We start from the raw sequence: 19940 nt of genomic DNA, 5'->3' as shown, positions 1-19940 counted from the left end.
AAAAGATGACAATAACAACAATGGTGGTGGTGGTGATGATGACAATATACACTTCCTCTCCATGGAATAAAACTGATAAATTCCTATAGAAGTTTTCCTTTCCATATCTTTACTATAGTATACTAGTGCCCTCTATCTGCAGTTGAAGGAAGCTTAGACGCTATCAATTATTTGAAAGTTACAACTCTGAATGAAGTACAAGAGATTTTCAGTCAAATGATTTTACTTAATAAAAATGATTGTGACTGACATTAACTTCTTTTCTAGCAATTCCTCCTTTAAAATTTTGGCATAGTTTAAGCCTTTTAAATGATAGCAAAGTGTGGTGAGTCTAGTCTTTAAAGTGACAGGGATTTTGGTCAGAATCTGGTCTCTATAGCACATTTGTGTGGACTACATGTTAACACTTAGCTCTGTTTAGTTTTCTTAACTGAAGTAATAATGACACTATCTTCCATACAGGACTATTAAGATTAAATAAGCAAATTTTCATTCACATCTTCCTTTCACTTCAGTCTGAACTTGACATCTTTATTTTCCTACATGGACTACATGAGCCACATCAAGCCAGGACCACCTACACTGTGCAATGTATACTCTGTGATTCTTACCACTAGGCCTGATCAGTGTCCACAGCACAGTAGCCCAACCAGGTACTATTCCTTTTATAATCTTCAGCTGTTGCACAAATACTGTCTCAATCTACATCTTATAGCCCCAAGCCATAAAATACCCAACCTTATGCATTACAACTGATGGCTTCGTTTCCTGCTCTCAGCACTTGTATCCCATCATTTCAAAGCAACTTAGTCATGCAGGAAAACTGTTTTTAATAAGACCAATGATGTATATAAATGCTGAGTATATCAGAAATGTTTACTACAATAATCTCATTCTTTTATCAAGTACCACAGAAGTGGCAGGTAATGAGCAATAGCACATGGTTCATCATCTAGAAAGAGTAGGGGGTCAGTTTGTTCAACTCAAAAGATGGCTGGACTTAGCTTTTATTCCTAACTTTGACATAAAGAAACTTTCCATTATTTACTACACAGTGATTTTGTTTTATGCTGGCATCTATTTATATATGTATATAACATATATATACCCATGATGTATAAATGTGTAAGAAATATTCACATTTAACTAGTCTTTAATATTTAAATAATTTTCAGTATTAAAGAAAATAGACAGTTGCTTTAAAATTTTAAACACAAGAATTTGTTTGAAGAAAGACTCTGACAATAATCTGTGTAATTTTTATTGATACATTTGAAAGCTGGTTATTTTACTAGACACAGGACTCTACTATCTAAAGCTAGACATTAAAATATCACTTAAAGAACATTTAGATAGGATACAGTAAAATCATAGCTATTATTTAACTGTATAATGTTTGACAGCTTACAGCAAAACTTAAACTTACAGTTTAAGGCATGAAAATCCTATCATCATGAGACTTTGTACTACAAATTATAATCTGTTTAAACACTCATTTAATATGTACCACCCAGACCATGTAAAGGTTGAAGACAGGAAGACTGTCTGTTCCCAAATTAAGATTTTAAATATGTGACACTCTCTCATCACAGGATGTAACACCAGTGATCCCCTAGACTAAACAGCCGTGCACATTTATAACCCGAACACACAATCCTTCAGATGACTACCTTTTTTCTTTATAATATGCTTTCTCCTTTATGTTAGGGAGAACCTTAAAGTGGGTGGCAAGAGCTTTTCAATATCTAACCCTCCTTGATTTCCTTTTTCCCTACCAAAACAGGGTTCTTATTTTGTAAAAGCCAAGAACTTGCTCTTTAGCCCAGACTGTGATCTTAAACTTGTGACCCTCCTGCATCAGCCTCTTAAGTGCTAGGATTAGAGATGTGAGCATTGTATCCAGCTCTGTGACTTCTTTTCAACATGAAAGGCTGTCCCCATCTGTAAATAAGAGCTCAGAGTGAAGGCATTAAGAAGCTTAGGGTTACTAAGGAGCAGTGAGCAACAGAAATTCAAATTTAGCCATGCCTGGTAGCACACACCTTTAATCCCAGGACTCAGGAGGCAGAGGCAGAGGCAGAGGCAGAAGGATCTCTAAGTTCAATGCCAGCCTGGTCTATACAGTGAGTTCCAGGACAGTGAAGGCTACTTTATAAGACCCTATTTTAAAATAAAATAAAATAAAAACCATATTCAGAAACTATGACCTGACATTTATATATAGCTGAAAATGGTGCATAAATGATAGATCTTTTTATGAATTCTGTCTAAAAAATGCATACACAATGAGAAGAATGACAAACAGGAGGGAAAGACATCTCACTAGAGTAGTATTAGTACTTAATCAGTACTTACGTATCATACCTCTGCAATGGTGTCACTTTGTTCTTATTCTTATCAACTGAACCCGTAGATAGCTGAAGAAAATTGGGATTTAATTTATATAATTCTTGAAGTAGCTTCTGTTCATACTCTTGGTGTTTACCCGCCTAATGAAAGAAGAAATTAAAACTGCAGTGGGATTCAAAAAACAATCTGGTATGAAATGCTTGGCTACTTTCTAATTATTAAAGGTACCATAAAGAGAACATTAGAGTTTTCTCAGAGCCAAAGAAACCTCGGGATGATGCTACAAAACTTTTAGACCAACAAGTTTTTCCAGCCAAATACACTACAGATGTTCCACAGACCAAAGCATTCCCTCAGAACTGTATGTAGAGAACAATGTCACCACATCAGTGCATCAGAAAGAGGCCACTGAGACAGCTCAGTGGGTAAAAACACTTGTTGGCAAGCCTCACAACCTGGAGTCTGATCCCTGAAAAACACATATGGTAGGAGAGAATCAACCCCACAAGCTATCCTCTGACCTCCACATATGTGCTATGGCATGTGTACATGTGCACACATTTATGCACATGTGAACACACACAAATAATTGACTAAATAAATACAATAAAACATTTAAAGTCCTTGCAGTTTCTCTCACACAACTAAGTCCGCAGTCACTACTGAGTTTTCTGGTGCCCCAGTTAGCTTTAATTGTCAACTTGATACAAACAACTTAGAATCACCTAAGAAAGAAATGCCAACGGAGGGATTGCCCAGATCAGTGGCCTGGATGTGGAGAATAATTTTGAGGGTTAACTGATGTAGGAGAGCCTGGCCCAGCACACTGTGGACAGTACCATTCTTAGGCTATAAAAGGAAACTAGCTATAGATAAGCAGGTCAGCAGGAAAGCAAGCAGCATTCCTCCATGAGTTCTTGCCCAGACTTCCCTCTAAGATCAACTACAACCTGTGAGCTGAAATAAACCCCTTTCTTGCCATAAATTGCTTTTGGTCATGCTGCTTGTCACAGCAATTGGAAGGAAACCGGAACATCTGATGATTAAACAAAATTTATCAATAGATGTCTGCTTTTATTTAGAAATCAACAGCACAATGAATCCAGTTTTCTTACATTTTTTTCTTTATCTTGACACCAGATAAAAATGCCATTAATTTGATTTTATTCTCTACTTTCTCCCTACCTATAACAAAATAAAAATGAATGTCTTCAACTACTCTAAACCAGGAAGAAGCAGTTCACAGACAGTCTCTCCTTGTGTCCCAATGCCTCACTGGGACACAGTCTGGCTACTCATTTATACACTGTCTATCCACTTCCTTGCTACAAAACTGGAGTGAAGTCTCACAGTAAGATAGTGGAGCACAGTGACAGGTGCTGCACAGTCTAGAAATCCCAAAATACTTAACTAGGCTGGCCTTTTACAGAAAATCTTGCTGGCACTCACTACCTATCCCAGAAACACTGCCTTACTCTAGTTGGTTGGGGTAGCTTTCTATCAGAAGGCAATGTCACAAATGGTACAGGAGAAATCAGACAAGGATCACTGTAGAAGCAAACTGTAAACAAAAACAAATGGAATGAAAAGACTTCTCAGTACTTTTTACCATCTCTTTATGTGTCTTGACGAAAAGAACTTTTCACTTAATGATGGAAATATCAACTACATTAAAACTGTGTGATTTAAGTATATACTGTGGCAAAATGGAAATACAAGAGAATAAAATAAAATCAAAATATGAAGTGAGGGTGGTTATCATCTAACTTAGCACAAACTGCATCACGTACAGCACACGCACTGCTCCCTACTCTGACACACAAGCTGGTTACTCAATTTTGAGTTATACAGCAACAAAGAAAGATGGTTTTTGGTTTTGCCATGATACAACTTACTCAAATGTTCTTTCCATACTGAGAAATATTTCAGCAAAGGAACTATCAGAATAATCTTAAAACTCAGGTAAAAAGAACGTACTATGAATGAGTTTTAAGATAAGAAAAATATATTTTGATGTGAATTTTATATCTTTAAAACATAAACCACCTAGAAAATTCTTTCTGTAATCAACACTTCAGGAGCTATTATGGCTCAGCCTGATATATAAGTGATTATGGAGCAGTTCATTCAGGCAGTTAAAAAAATTTCACCACATGCATTTTTCTCCTATTGTTGAACAACAGATTTACATGAGATCAACTTGGACCTGGAAATCCTTAGACAAACTCTCACTGTAATAGCAGGTGAGTGTTAAATATATAGACACAACTTAAAATGCAGTTTGAAATGTTTCTATCTAGATTTCATCCAAGAAGGCTAACCCAGGAGCTGGGGAGATGACTCAGTGGGCAGAGTACTGTTGTAAAAACACAAGGAGCTGAGTTTGGGGCCGTGTGTGTGTGTGTGTGTGTGTGTGTGTATAAACAAAACAGAGTAAGTATGGAGAAGACAGTATGATACCATGTACTCCTTGGTCAGCCAGTCTCAGATCAACCAAACAGACCCTATCTCAAAAATTAAGGTGGAGAGCCATCTAGAAAGACTTTTCATGTTCTCTGTGTACCTCTGGTTTCCACAGGTGCATGCACAGGGGAGGGCACCTGCACACACCTTTATACGCCCTATATATGCACACACACTCAAAAAACAAAGTTTCACTTAAAGAAAAAGTCACTCATGAACAAAACTTTTTGAAGTTATTAACTAACAAAGATGTATTTTGTTTGCCCTGTTGAGTATCATTATTTTAAACACTGTTTTTTTAATTTCAAAGACAATGTTGTCAAAAATCACCAACATGGTTATTATAATGAATGGGACTTAATCTGCATTAACTCCAAGTCAAAAGAGACAAAGCTTCATGCTGTTTACAATCTGCCTTTAAAGAAGCTCATATAGTTTCTAGTTTGACCTGGAATAAAAAGTAGCAATGAATGCCCCCCACCTTCTAAATGAGAAGTATTCCTGCAAAAGTCCACAGCAACAATCTGAAGTCCTCATCTACAAAAGGGAACTGCAGCATTGTGCTTTGGTATAATCCTCATTTTAATATGCCGTATGGTCAACATTTTTACTTGTAAAAGCATGTTTATACTACAAATTGAAAGGAGACAGGAGAAAAGGAAACGTAAAAAAGAAGACAGGATATTAAGCCTTCAAGTCACCTTTTATAGGGCACTGACTACTCTGTGGACACTTTCAAAGGAGAGTCACAGCTTAAAAATGGGATCAGCATCATTGGACAGATTACTATTATTTTCTAGAATATTCTATAAAGAGTAGATGTTGAACCAAAACAGACAAAAGCAACAACAAAAAATCCCAACTAATAATTACTGTAACTCCTTGGCTTTCTTATTGCTGACATTCTCCTTTAAGTGGACTCCCAAAGTGTTTCCTGTGGTCAGTCAGATTCCTGTTTGAATACAAGCTGGCACATTAAACCTCTGGAGCATTTTGCAACAAATCAATCTGCTGATTTACTAATGCCGTCTTCTGACTTAGCTGACCACAGGTTCGTTCTTATTGGAACCATGTCCACAGAAGAGACATTTTAAGAGACACTTTGGAAATGCTACTTTAAAGTAATATCGGTTTTATAAACTCAAATCTTCGTTTTTGCCTTTATAATTTTAACTTTAAAAGTAATTCCTTTTGTACTAAACTAGTAATTCACATGAGTTTACTACCTGCATCTCCTCTTTAGTGAAGCTGGCTGCCTCATCTCCCAATTCATGCAGATACATGCAGTCAGGCTTTGGGCACTGCATATTCTTTAAGAAGTAACTGCAGTATTTTGTTGTACCTAAAGACGCCTGTAGGAAGAAGAGTGGAACAGGGGAAAGAACACTCAAAACATGAATTGATACCACAATGTCAATTTCCATGATTAATTTCCTTTATTTATTACTTTACCTAAAATGAAACACAGACAGAACCAAGCATGACTGAGAACACTAGGGAGCTGAACTGGTGGACTTATTGTAGATGTTTACTTAGAAGATATAGAGAAAACATCCAAGTGAATGGTTTCCCGAGTTTGCAAACTCAAATCTTCTTATCTAGGCATCAGGGGCAGAGAAAAGCCTGTTCCATGTTTATAAGTAATTCGGTATAGAAGAAAGAAAGGAAATTCCTTTTTCTAAGGATGACATCCTTCTTCATTTACATTGGTTGGGATTATTTGCCCAAACATAAACAAATCATAACTATTACCCATTTCTGATGAGAACAGTTCTATTTTCATAAAATAAGAAAAACATGAGTTAAAATGTTAAAGTATTATCCTCTAGATAATGTGCATTCCCACTCAATAAATAAAATAGAGCCCTACTTAGTACTAAATAATTTGTGTATAACAGGTTGGTATGAAAACCAAAAAGACAACCTTTAAATTAAATGCCCTCAAAGTTACCTTTTAAATGCCAGGTACTCCTCTACTGTTTAATCTTAACACTTCCTCTTAAAAGACTGAAAATAATCAAGAGAAACATTTTACCTTCAGTGTCCTGCCATCTACCACCACATTGTTGACACACTGTATTGCTCTGAGAGCATCTTCTGACCGGATATAGGTTACATAAGCACTGGCACTCGGACCCTAAAGCAAAGCACATCCCATTCCACTGTTGTTAGTTTCAAATTAGTGTTGAAAAATAAAATTCTTTTGCAACCTGCCTAAGAATTCTAAAAGTTTTTATTTTACTACTGACATTGTTAATAACAATGGTAATAATTAGAATAGTTTTTGATATAATGTTGTTCCTTCTATTAGCTCATTTAAAAGTAATCATGCTTGAACTTTATCTAGCTAAAGTGGATTATAACATAGATAAATAAAATAGTATCTTTCCTCCCCCCACCCCCTATTTTTCAAAAGTAACTCGACAGGCTCATCAAAGTTACAAAGAAGTTTAGAAGTGAAATTTTAAAAGGTCAGATTTAAAGACACTGTATCAAAGTAAATACTCTCAAAAATAAACATGATCTGTACATGTTGTTAACTAATGCCAGTTTAACAAAGCTGCTGTATTAAGTTTTCAATATCTAAAATTAATACTGACTATAAATAATTATCTAGTTATCAGGTTGCGTGGTAACCACCCCCACCCCTTAACCCCTTCAATAAACTTTGGTTTTCTATTTCCCTCTTATTCCATCAGCCATTCACTCTAAGTCCTGAGGGATCAAATGAACATACAAACTCCCCAGCCCACCAACAGAGGTCACTACACTGTATAACTCCTTTGACCCTCAAGCTTTCTGATTGCAGAAAGCAAATTTTCCTTCTGACAGCCCAGGTCAAGCCCAGACCATAGGGAGGAAACGCAAAAATCCCTATAATGAGTTACCTGTGAGCCTGCATATGATGTGCTATTATTGATGACAACTTTATGTATTTTACCAAACTTCCCAAAATACTCTGGTCGTTTTAAAACCTATAAAAGAAGAAGAAATAAGGCATAAACTGTCCCCGCTTTAATCATCTTTATCCTTATAATGGGGACATTTACCATCCCTTGTAAGTGAAAAGCACACTGGTAATTTTTTAAGTTTCTAATTAATGTGACTACCTTCTAAGTGCATTTATGTGGCTAACTCACAGGATATTTTAAGGGCCTAACTAAGAGCTATTCTTTTTTTTTTTTTTTTTTTTTTAAACACTAAATAGGAACTGAGATTTAAGTTCGGCATTACTATGTTCTAATGTCTACATCAATATCTTGCCTTCACAGAAACTGTGCTGTCACCAATAAATGATTTTTATGAGGCAGTAATGATCAAAACAATGATCAAAATTATATATAAGAACAGAGAGGCAAAGAACAGACATAAGCAATGACAATTATGTCTGTAATCTATTGTCTATTACACTAAGGCCCTGCTTATAAATTCCAAATATGCTAATAGCATCCCCTCGATCTTCTATACTTTATGATTATCACCATGTGTATAATTTCCTATGTCAGTAAATTCACTATTTTGCAAGTATCTCGTGGATTATCATCCCTCCTCACAATCTCTCCTGCTAAGTTAGTGCTAAGTTCTATCTAGAAAACCAATTGACATTCTTCCTCTAGTGCCTTAGTCCCTTCTTGGGGTTTTCCTGGCCTCGCCTCTCTCTCACCTCTGGTACTTTGTGATTACTACAGTGCTCTTTAGATTTTCTTACAAACTTCCATAACCTTAACTAATGTGATCAGAATATTATATGATACTAAACCTCTCCATGAGTTGGAACTCCCTCAACATTAAATTTTGGTCTTTTCCTAGAACTTTACAGACAGCAACCTCTTTCTCAAATGAACAGTCTATGTTATGCCATTAATTCTTAACCGTTTTCAACATAATACACACTAATCACACTATTTTTGGGGGTGTTTATAAGATTACACACAGGCAATTTTAATTGACTAAAAGGTTCCACTTTTTTACCTACCCAGACCCCTTGACTTATAGAACAATATAAGACAAGCAGGGCTACACAGAAAAACACTGTCTCGAAAAACAAAACAAACAAACAAAAAAAGTTATACGCTACGGGTGTTTCATTTTTCTCTTCCAGAAAACATATGCTGTCTCCTGGAAACTGGAATACAGGCATCCCATGTGGTGATACATTTGTAATCTAAGAAATAAAGCTTGCCTGAAGATCAGAGGACAGAGCCAGCCACAGTTAGCCACAGAGCTCAGGCAGTGGGGGCACACACCTTTAATTCCAGCACTTGGGATTACACACCTTTAATCCTAGCACTAGAAAGGTTGAGATAGGAAGTGATACGGCTGGGCAGAGAAAGGAATATAAGACAGGAGGAGACAGGAATTGGTGATCTTGCAGAGGCTCTGTCAGGCTGAGGAGTTGATGAGGTAAGAGGTGGTAGCTGTAGCTTGTTCTGTTCTCTGATTTTTCAGCTTTCACCCTGATATCTGACTCTGGGTTTTTATTATAAGACCATCTAGGATTCGTGCAACAATCCCACCTGACACAATAGCATTTAGGGCCCAGGGGAGAACACTAGCCCAAGGAAGCCTGTCTCATTTTCATTCAACACAAAAACAGTGGCATACATGGCCAGACAGGTAGTTTGCCATAAGGTCATGTAGTAGGCAGGCCCTTATGAGGAACTTGAGTTTTACTCTGATTAAGAAAAGCAGAAGACTACTGTAAGACAATGAAGGATACAATCTATTTGGCTATGGGGTAGAGTAGAGGCTTATAGGAGTAAAAACTCAGGGGACCATTATTTGGGGAGCAGTAGTGCCTGTGTCAAATGCTGTTGACTGGCCCAATAAAATTAAGTCATTATGAAAAAGATAGGTAGACAGGCAGTGGTGGCACATGTCTTTAATCCCAGCACTTAGGAAGCAGAGATAGGCAGATCTCTGTGAGTTTGAGGCTAGCCTGGTCTACAAAGCAAGATACAGGACAGCCAGGACTACACGGAGAAACTCTGTCTGGAAAAACTAAAAAAATTTTAAAAAGGAAAGAAATGGAAGAAAAAGACAGGTAATATTTCAACCAAGAGCAGCAGTGGTTCTGGATTCTGATTGAATTACTAAAATGGAAGTAATTTGGGGGCTTTGGCAAGTTATCAATACACGTCCTTTCCCAAAACATTCTGATTCAAGTACTCTATACCAAACAAGAATGCATAGTAAAGTGCAAACAAATGGGATCTAACAACAACAAAAAGAAGGCATTTTATACAATGTTAGTTTTTTATGAACCACTTTTAGAGTTGAAGTGTTGAAGACCACTGATTTATGGAAATAGTTTCTGGTAAACATCTGGGCATAACACCTTCATGACAAAACAAAATAGTTATAAAATTACATTGATATGCCCATATGAGAGCCAAAATGGTATTTCCAGAGCACAGATCTAGCATGTCATTCTATTCTTGAGAACATTCAACAGCTTTTCACTGCCTTTAGGATTAAATGCAACTCCTCAACATTGTTGGCAAACCTTTCATGATTAAGTGCCACTCAATCTGCCCCAACCACATCTCACAACTGAAAGCTAACCTTCCAGACAAAGAACTCAGATTGCAGAAAGAGGTCTTTCTTATTCAGAAACCCTTGGACATTCCCTGCGCAGCAAACACTTTAGCCCAAAGATCGCAAAGATGAGCATTACCTTCCCTGCAATTGTCTGCTGCTATCCCCGTGTGTCACTAAAGCAGCACAGTGCTCCTCACAGAGGACTGTTACCTCTGCAAATAAGCAGGTGCTGTTCTGTGTATTGTGTATGCTCAGTGTCTTACATAGTGCCCGGCATGGTGTAGGTACTCAACAGGTTTTAAATGAAAAAAAAAAAAAAAAAAAAAAAAAATTAACTGTGTTAACATTAAGTGAAAAGAATTACATAAAAATCTAAGTGTGGTAGCTCACAACACAGAAGCCTGAGGCAAAGGGGTTTTCAGGAGTTCAAGGCCAATGTGGGCAACAGACTGTCTCAAAAGGAAAACTAAAACTTGAATGTGTACATCAATAACACTGGTAAGCCTCTAAGTATTAGCAAATAACCAAGGGTTGATATGAAAAGGCTGTTACAGCAGAGGGAATTCAAAGAATTTAAACAATCCATATTAACACGAACACTCTAGATTTTGCCTAAACAACTGATAAAACAGAGGCAGAAATATTCTTTGTGGAACATGATCAAGCATTCATGGACACTGCTAAGAAAAACAAAAATGTGGCAATCAGAGGCTGCTTAGTGGATAATGAATGGATTAACAAGGCAATCATCAGCACAGAATACACCAGAATATGAGAAGCTCTATCATACTAAACAAGTCACTCAACTTTCTTTTGCCTCAGTTTCTCATTTATAAAATGAAATGTTTGTGCTTTAACAGCTATTTAACTCCTCAAATGAAATGTTCTCTGGAGCTACCACATATCTGGGACACTACCTGATCTTATTTGCTGCCTAGCTAATATTAATTTTCAAAGTAGAACTTAATCATCCTTTTCTTGGGGAGGCTTTTTTTTAAAAAAGTGTATGTGTGTTTTGCCTAGGTGCATGCAGTGCCTTCAGAGGCCAGAAGAGGATGTCAGATTCCCCGGAACTGGAATTAAAGATGATTGTGAGCAACCTATTGGTGCTCGGAACCAAACTTGGGTCCTCTGTAAGAGCAATAAGTGCTCTTAATTGCTGAACTATCTCTCCAGCCCCCTACTTCTCAGGAATGTGCGAGCACTTGAATTCTGTCTTCTCTGACCTATAAACTTGCTAAGAGTACAGTCTATGTCTGGCTTGCTACCTAACTTATGTTCAGTATCAAACATAGTATGTATTCACAAAATTCAAATTTTAGTGAGAATGATTATCTCCACAAACTCTTAATCATCAAATTACCACAGCTTCTGAAATTTTTTTCTATTGACTAATAAAAGAATACACTTGATAACTGATCGTGACATAAAATTTTCTGACATTCAAAAGCTATTTTAAAACTACATTTTTAGGACTTTAAGATATATATATAATTACCTCTTAATCATCATCAAATTACTACAGCTTCTGAGATTTTTTTCTACTGACTGATAAAAGAATACACTTGATAATCAATCCACTTCTAGATGTGACTTCACATTGGTACTAATACTAGAGATGGCTAAACTAAAGGTATATATAAAAGTTCTCCGATCAAGATGAAAGTCCCAGCAAGTTACTGAAGTAGCAATTTCAGAAAGGCAAAAGTCATCAGCATGATTAGGGAAAAGGAACAAAAAGACACAAGTGAGTCTGAGCGGTGGCTCAGCAGGTCAAAATTCTTGCTGTGCTTATCTGACAACCTGAACTCTGTCCCTGGAACCCACATAAAGGTCAAAGAAGAGAACCAACTAGGCAGACCACCCCATTATGAGTGTACATACACACACACACACACACACACACACACACACACACAGAATAAAACATTGTTTTAAAGGCAAAATTGAAAGGGACAAAGCCAGATTAGGGCAAAGTTTTAGTCATATTCAAGAGACATGGTCACAGGAGAGGTGGGATTGTGTCTGCCTGAGAAAAGCAAAAAAAAAAAAAAAGGAAGCTTACAAACAAGATGGAGTGACTACTCAAGTTAAGTTGTGGGTCTAAAATGAACTCTTTCCTTAGTATTTCTTACTCAAGTCCTTTTTTGTTTGAGTGTTTTCTTTGTTTCTTGTGACAGGGCCTCACTGCTCAGGATAGCCCCATGCTCATTAAGTAGACAGGATGGTCACACACTCACTGTCCTCTTGTTTTACCACCCTGAATGTTCAGATCACAGGTATGAATTCCTGGCCAAGCCCTTTGCAAAGAAGCAGGTCTCCTGATAAGATAGAAGCACTACTGCCAAGACCCCTGGTATTCTTTGTGTGTGGTGCCTGTAGAGGGCAGGATGAGGGAGTGGACATGTACCATGGTACATGTGGAGGTCAGGGGATAATTTTGCAGAGTTGATGCTCTTCTTCTAATATTAAATGAGATTGAGGGACTGAACTCAGATCATTGAGCCATATTACTGGCCCACATCCTAGTAATTCTTGATCTTGAATTTTAATGCTCATGATAGGTTCTTCCAGGTAATAGCTCCCTGTGATTCTCCTCTATTGATCTGGAGGAATTTTAAGGCCTTAATATAAACTCAGTTGGTGAATACTTATTTTTCTATTCTTTACAAAAAGAGCCAGCAGGTTCAATTATAGTTAGATATGAAGTTATCCCCCCAAAAAGGATCATATGCTGAAGGCTAGGTCTTGTAGCTGGTAGATATGAAAGCTTTGGCCTAATCAATGATCAGTTTGCTAGTGAAGTCATAGTTGACTAGATTACTGGGAGGTGGTAGAAAGTACAGAAAGTGGGGCCCATGCAGATAAAGTGGGTCACTGAGGTGTGCCTTTGGAAGGTGTCTTGTTCCCAGACTCTTATTTTGTCTGTGCTGGTCAGCGTCCTCTCTCACATTCAGTTACCAGCAGGATGATCTCTCTCACCTTAGGCCCACAGCAATGGAGCCAGCTAACTGAAGCCTCAGACAGAAACTATGAACCAAAACCAATCTTGTTTTAAGTTTTTTCCCCCACCTACCAGGTATTTGCCCCAGGTAGTAAAAAGATGCCGGAAACAGACAAGTGAGTGTTCTACTACAGAGCTAATCTCCAGCACCATGAGGAACATCCCCTTATGTTTTCAAGAACTTCTTTTGGAAGACTACCTAACGTCAGCACTTTCCTACTGAAGCAAACATTCTAGCTGATACTCAGATTCAGTTTTCCTTCCCAACAATCTTGTCAGCACTTCATGATCTAGTGGAAATTAAAAATTAGCAAATGCATAGACAAAGCCCGCAAGAAAGCATGAGCTCAAAGAAACTTCAGTAAGACTAACTGAAGGAGGAGAAAAGAGAAAGGTTAAGAGTCATCAACTAGAGAACTGAACTACAAACAAAGAATTTGGTTTTTTATTTCACTTAGTCAAATTTTCCTTCTTTCTCTAAAACTGGCTTAGACTTAGGAATGATGATACACTCCAAGAGTTCGGAATGAACAAGAGTTACTATTTGGGGAGCATCAAAATGGCTCAGAAATGGTTCAGCTGGTAAAGACACTCACTGTTGGGACTGATGACCTGAGTTAGAGCCCAGAACCCACACAGTGGAAGGAGAACTGAGTTCTACAAACTCCTCTGACCCTCTACACATACAGTGTGGCACACAGTACTACTTAGGCAGCTCATTAAGATTACTTAGTAGGTTCAAGTAACTCTCCAATTACTTGGTCCACACAGCTACAGAGAAGGGAAAGGAAAAAAACAACAACAACAACAAAGAAAAAAAAAAACAGTACTCACAACTCGTGTTAGCCTTGAAGATGCCAGAGTCATTATTTTCACAATCTATCAGCACTAAAAGGACTTTCAGTTCAAGCCCTCAATTTTACAATATAAAATGAAGCCCAGAAAGATTAAGGCATGCCTAAGATCACAATTGGCCACTGGTTCTTCACCACTGCTAAAAATTATTAATACTCATATTTTCTCCCAAGACATTATTTTCAGAGGAATCTTCCAGTTTCTCGGGGTCAATTATTATTTTCAAAAAAGGACAGGCAAACAGAAAAGACTGTCGTGCTGACAATGAAAGCAGAAGAGGACTTACTTCTGGGTCTGCTAAGCGCTGTGACAGACCTACAACAAAGACGAGGTTTTTTTGTACCACACGTACACTAGCTAAATGTTTTCGGTTTTCTGAAATTTTCTGTTTTCTCTCATTTTGCTTCTGCTTTTTCTCATTCTTTATCCTTTGCAATTCTTCCTGGGAAAGTGGTTTATAAACTGCTGGGTCTTCTGGATATGGCTGTAAGCATAATAAACAAGATGAAGTTAGCATTAAATAGAAAAACTGTATAAATGATAAATATCAAATTCTGAGCAGCAGGTAAGACTGATAGTCTCCCCTTTTCTGACTGTTTCAACTGCTTTAAAATATTTTTATTTAATGAAAGTTAAAAGTGCTAAAAATTATTTTTTAAAGCTTAGCAGAGATCACTTTTAATACAAATGTCAAAACAACAAAATCAATCACTCAATCTTGGTATTCCCATTACACGTTGCACACAGTTATGAGAAAGACTATGCTTCTAAGCTGCTGTGTAAAAGGCAATGAAGATCCAAGGCCAGACTACTGCCGAGGGCCATGTCTGGGTCTGTGGTACTATAACAGCCAGGGTTTGTGTTGCTGTACATGGCCTGGAATCTGGGCCACCACCTGAGGCCGTGTAAGTGTCTAAGGGCCAAGCCAGTCTGGGTGGCCTGTGCAGCCAACTGGGGCCATGGTGACTTTCGGACCTAGGCTGCTACCGAGCACCATGTCTGGGTCCACAGTCCTACTGCACCCAGGGTTTGTGTTGAAGTCCATGGTCCATATTGCCACCAAAGGCCGTGTGGATCCCAGGGTAAGATCAGACACCTGAGTCCATGTTGGTGGCCGATAGGAATGCTTGCAGGCAGGGCCATGCAGATCTGAGTAGCCTGCGCTACTACCCAATACCATGGTGACATGGGGTCAAGACTACAGCTGAGGGCCATGTCAGGGTTTGGTCCTATTGTACTCAAGGTATGTGTTGATGTCCAAAGTTCCCGTTACCATCAAAAACCACATAGATGCCCAAGAACTGAGGCCATGTTAGTGTCCAAGGGCCACGCTGCCACTGGGGCTGTGATGATCTGAATAGCCTGCACACTTCCACCTGGGGCAATGGTGACACCTGGACCCACTGCTGCCGAGGACCATGCCTGGTTCTGTGGTCCCACAGGTCTGTATTGCCACCAAAGGTTACATGGAAGCCAGAGGCTGGGGCCCTAACCTTTGTTCCTGAGCCATGCCACCACGACAACCATCCTGATCTAAGTGGCCTATGCTTCTATCTGGAAAAAGGATATTGTCCAGGCCCAAGCAGGCTGCCAAGGGCCATGTCTGGGCCTATGATCCTGCTGCAGCTGGGGTTTGTGTTGATATCTGTGGCCCGTGTCGCCTCAGGGGGCAGTGAGAACCACTCCTGATGGAATCAGAGGGCCATGCTGAGTCGGGCCTGGGATAGCTGGATCTGCCCCTCACTGGACACTGTAGCAAGAAAGCTGCCCTGCCTCCCCCCGCACCCCCTTCACTACAGTGGGGGAGAGCTAACCCTGACTGCATAGGCATAGGGGAGCTGGCTCTGCCCCTCAGGCCCTTGTGACCTGGACTAACCAGCTCAACTACCACCCAGGCCTACAGCTGGGCCTAGGGTTGGCCCACCCTAGCATCTACCCCATCTAGGACCTGCTGGAGCTCATGAAGGAACTGTCCTGTGGAATGATAACCACAGGATCTCTAAAACAGGGTGGCTGTGGGATATCCCAGAGGAGTTTCAGTGAGGACCCAGTGATGATAGTGTACCAGAAATGAGGCTTTGAAACAGACCAGTGACTCATTGCTATGAACATTTGCAAGTAAAGCTGATAGGACAAAAGGGTGTATTATATGAAACATTGAGGCCCCCAATGCCACCAGGACGAATAAAGAGGTGTTGGAGAGACAGCAAAGAAGGAAGAACAAAGAAGGTTTTTGTTGTTGCTCTTATTTTTCTTTTTGTTTGTTTATTGCTTACTTTGTTTCTGTTTGATTTGTTTTTTAATTTCTGTTTTGGGGATGCTGCAGTGGGAAGGGAAGGAGAAGGAGGGACTTGGGGGTGGGCAGAATTGGGATGCATGATGTGAAATTCCCAAAGAATCAATAAAGAAATTATGTTAAATATAAAAAAAGCAAAGAAGACAGTTCTATTAACAAAATATGGATTTTATTTGTTATAATCAACAAATATTTAAGGAAATCCTACTATGTACTAAAATATTAATTAGGTTATATACTTGTTAGTGTGTATGTGCAGGTATGTGTGTATATGTGGAGGCCTCTACCTCATTTATTTGAGACAGACTTTCTCACTGAATCTGGAGCTCACCGATGGCTAAGCTAGCAGGCTAGCAAGCTCTCGGGATCCTTCCCTATCCCTCAGGTGCTGGGGTCATAGAAACATGCCTGGCTTTTACCTGGATGCTCAGGATCCAACTCTAGTTCTCAGGAGTGCACAGTAAGTACCTGACCTACTGAGCCACATCCTTAGCTTATACCCTTTCTGATTGTTTGTTTTAAGTACATTCCTAGTCTAACAGAGAGAAAGATGAGCATAAATATTCAGACTCTGGCTCAAGAGTTCAAATTCAGTTCTAACATTATCTGGTCATGTGCCCTTAAACAACCAGTCTCTAAGCCTCAGTATCCTCGTGTATAAAGTACAAACAATCCTAAAATCTGATGTAAAGATTAAGTAATACTCGTAAAACAATTATCACTGTGCCCTCCAAAAATACTAGCAATCTCTCTGTTGTGTGTCTTTGTCTTTTCCTTCTCAGGATTACAGTATTTTCATTCCTACAGCTAATATCAGGGCCACTAGTGGACCAAGAATGTGGAATCAGAGTGCCAGGCTTTGAATTCCAGCAACCTGCTCCAAAACCATATGACCATTCTGCCCCAGCCTTCTCATCTGTAAAACAGGAATCACATTTAACCAGAAGTTCTCTAGAAGAGGATTAAAAGTGATGAAAATATGTCCTGTACAAATAAGTGCTAAAGATTTGGTTATCAGTACTGCTAATAACATAATCAATGGATGGCAGTTACTTAAAACTGAGTATAAAGATCCCAGGGAAGATGTGATGATTAATATTCACTGTCAATCTGACTGGATTTAAAATCATCTGGAGACACACACACCTCAAGGATGTTTACAGAGAGGACTAACCAAGGAAAGAAGACCCACCCTAATATGGCTAGCATCATCCCATAGACTGGGGTGCACAACTGAATGAAAAGGTCAAAGGTCAACTGATTGTCACAATGCCCCTCTTCTGCTTCCTAACTCTGGTGAATGCCTTTCCTATTTAGTACTTTTCTATTTAGTACTAGAAAACTAACATGAATCATCCCATACATTAACACAGAACATGTTCTAGTTCCAAATTATCATATCCAAACTTAATAGTTCTTTACCAATCTTCCTTCAAGAAAGCACCAAGACTGTATCTATTATTTCCTTCAGAGAGAGTGTATGACTTTACAGATGTAATACAGCTAGTTAACACAACAAAGGCAACTCCTGACCCTGACTCTCAGGCCAGTGCTTTCTACTTCATTAGGCCTTCAAGATCACACAATGCTTGTTTTCAACCACTCACTCACACTCATGGGAAAAGAACTACAGAGTTAATACTGGACAGTAAAAACCCATACAGAAAATAAAGTTGTTTGGAAGCACTAACCTTTCTACACGCAGGACAAAGCCCATTCTCATCAGTGCGAATTCGATGCCAACAAAATCGGCATATCTGGTAGCCACAGGTGCAAGGGAAAAAGTTAATATCGTCTATCTCCAAGGGCTCCATGCAAAGAGGGCATTCCACAGGGTCTTCCTTTGCATCAGGACTGCGAGACATCTTCACACTTCTTAGACAGCAGCAAAAGTTTATAATAATTTAAGGGAGAAGGAAATTCAGCACTGAGAGCTAAAATGTAGAACTCTGAAGACCTGCATGAGAAAAAATTTAAAACATACCATTTACTATAGGAAAAATAATTACTTTTGCTATAATCATAGGATAGATTTCAGAAAATTTCTGCATATGAAGAAAAAAGAACTGGCATTATTAGGTTTCAGAAGCAATAGAATGTAAAAGAATTCCCATGTCTTCCAGTGAAGACATTTAATACTGATCTAAACACGGTTTATAACACATTTTAGGATAATATAAAATAAAGAAGACCTTCAGCTTTAAAATAACCCTGAGGCCAAGGAAATAGCTCAGTGGGTGAAAGCACTGGCTGCCCAAGTCTACTGACCTGCGCTCAATGACCAGAGTTCCCATGGAGAGAATCAACTCCATAGAGTTCTCCTTGGATTTCTAAGCACACACCATGACATGTGCATGCCAACATATTCATTCTCTTTAATAATAATAATAATAATAATAATAATAATAATAGTAACATCAAAACTAGGCACACTTAACTATGTACCTTTCATTTAAAAGCTAATAAGGAACATAACAATTATGATATGCCAAAATGTATCACAATTTACAAAAGGAATTGATAAAATTGAGATTTAATCACCTATAGTTACATATTAATATCAAATTCTTGCTAGAGAAAATATAGTTTAAAACTAAACAAGTATGCCATAACTGTTTACAAATATGTAGTACTTTGCAAGTGAAAACTGCTGAGCAAATAAACGTATTTATAAAATATTCCTATAGTAAGTGCTACAAAAGCCTGTAAGAAATCAGAGAACAAACAGACCTTTCTGATGCAATCATGCTTTGTGAAATGTGAATTCTTTTTAAGTTATGGAGAGTTGAAAACCACAGTTAACAATTTCATGCTGTAGGGTAAGTTGAAATCACTATTTGCAGTTGAAATGGTAAAGCTGTAAACTAATCTACATCTTGATGCAATCCCACAGCACAATGGTTTAGAAACAACACAAAATTGAACAAAGCAATTTTAAAGGTTACACTGAACATTGGCATTTCTGAGGGCTAAATGTGATGGTTAGCCCAAGCAGATACTCGACTGTCTTCTATGAAGCTGTAACTTCTTACTTCAGAAAACCAGAGAAAATAGCAAAGAAACTAAATACAAAGAAATAGAAGTAAATAAATAAATTTTAATTTTTAACAGAAATCACACTACAAATCAATATGGATGAGATTGACCCACTCCCCCAACTCCCCACCCCCGCTTTATTTTGGTTTTTTGAGACAAGGTCTCTCTGTAACAGCCCTAGCTGGCTGTCCTGGAAATCACTTTGTAGACCAGGCTGGCCTTGAACTCAGAGATCCGCCTACCTCTGCCTCCTAAGTGCTGGTATTAAAGGCATGTGCCACCATCTTATAAATAGTAAAAAAACACTGGTACAGACAATATCCGTGGCAGGGAAGAACCATTTTATAAATAATAAGAAACACTGGTACATATCTAACTTATACTATAATAAAATAA

At 38.4% G+C, this 19940-nt stretch overlaps 1 protein-coding gene across 6 annotated transcripts in view; it reads right to left on the bottom strand.

Moving 5' to 3' along the window:
* Positions 1–19940, bottom strand: part of Cnot4 (CCR4-NOT transcription complex subunit 4) — a 112153-nt gene that overhangs the window by 43780 nt on the left and 48433 nt on the right. For 3 of the 6 annotated variants that reach the window (XM_028866105.2, XM_028866107.2, XM_028866110.2), the window contains exons 2-7: positions 18200–18465; positions 14499–14696; positions 7701–7787; positions 6848–6949; positions 6039–6164; positions 2356–2489 (exon numbers count right to left, since the gene is read on the bottom strand). In XM_028866105.2, coding sequence (XP_028721938.1) covers positions 2356–2489; positions 6039–6164; positions 6848–6949; positions 7701–7787; positions 14499–14696; positions 18200–18373 — 821 coding nt within the window. In that variant the 5' untranslated portion in view covers positions 18374–18465. The remainder of the gene's footprint in view (positions 1–2355; positions 2490–6038; positions 6165–6847; positions 6950–7700; positions 7788–14498; positions 14697–18199; positions 18466–19940) is intronic. The other 3 variants (XM_028866106.2, XM_028866109.2, XM_028866111.2) reach the window with 1 other exon arrangement.

Source organism: Peromyscus leucopus, chromosome 3 (assembly GCF_004664715.2).
Source record: "Peromyscus leucopus breed LL Stock chromosome 3, UCI_PerLeu_2.1, whole genome shotgun sequence".
In the NCBI taxonomy this organism is placed as follows: Eukaryota; Metazoa; Chordata; class Mammalia; order Rodentia; family Cricetidae; genus Peromyscus; species Peromyscus leucopus.
Note: the sequence above shows the minus strand (reverse complement) of the source record. Positions and strands in the feature narration are given on the sequence as shown.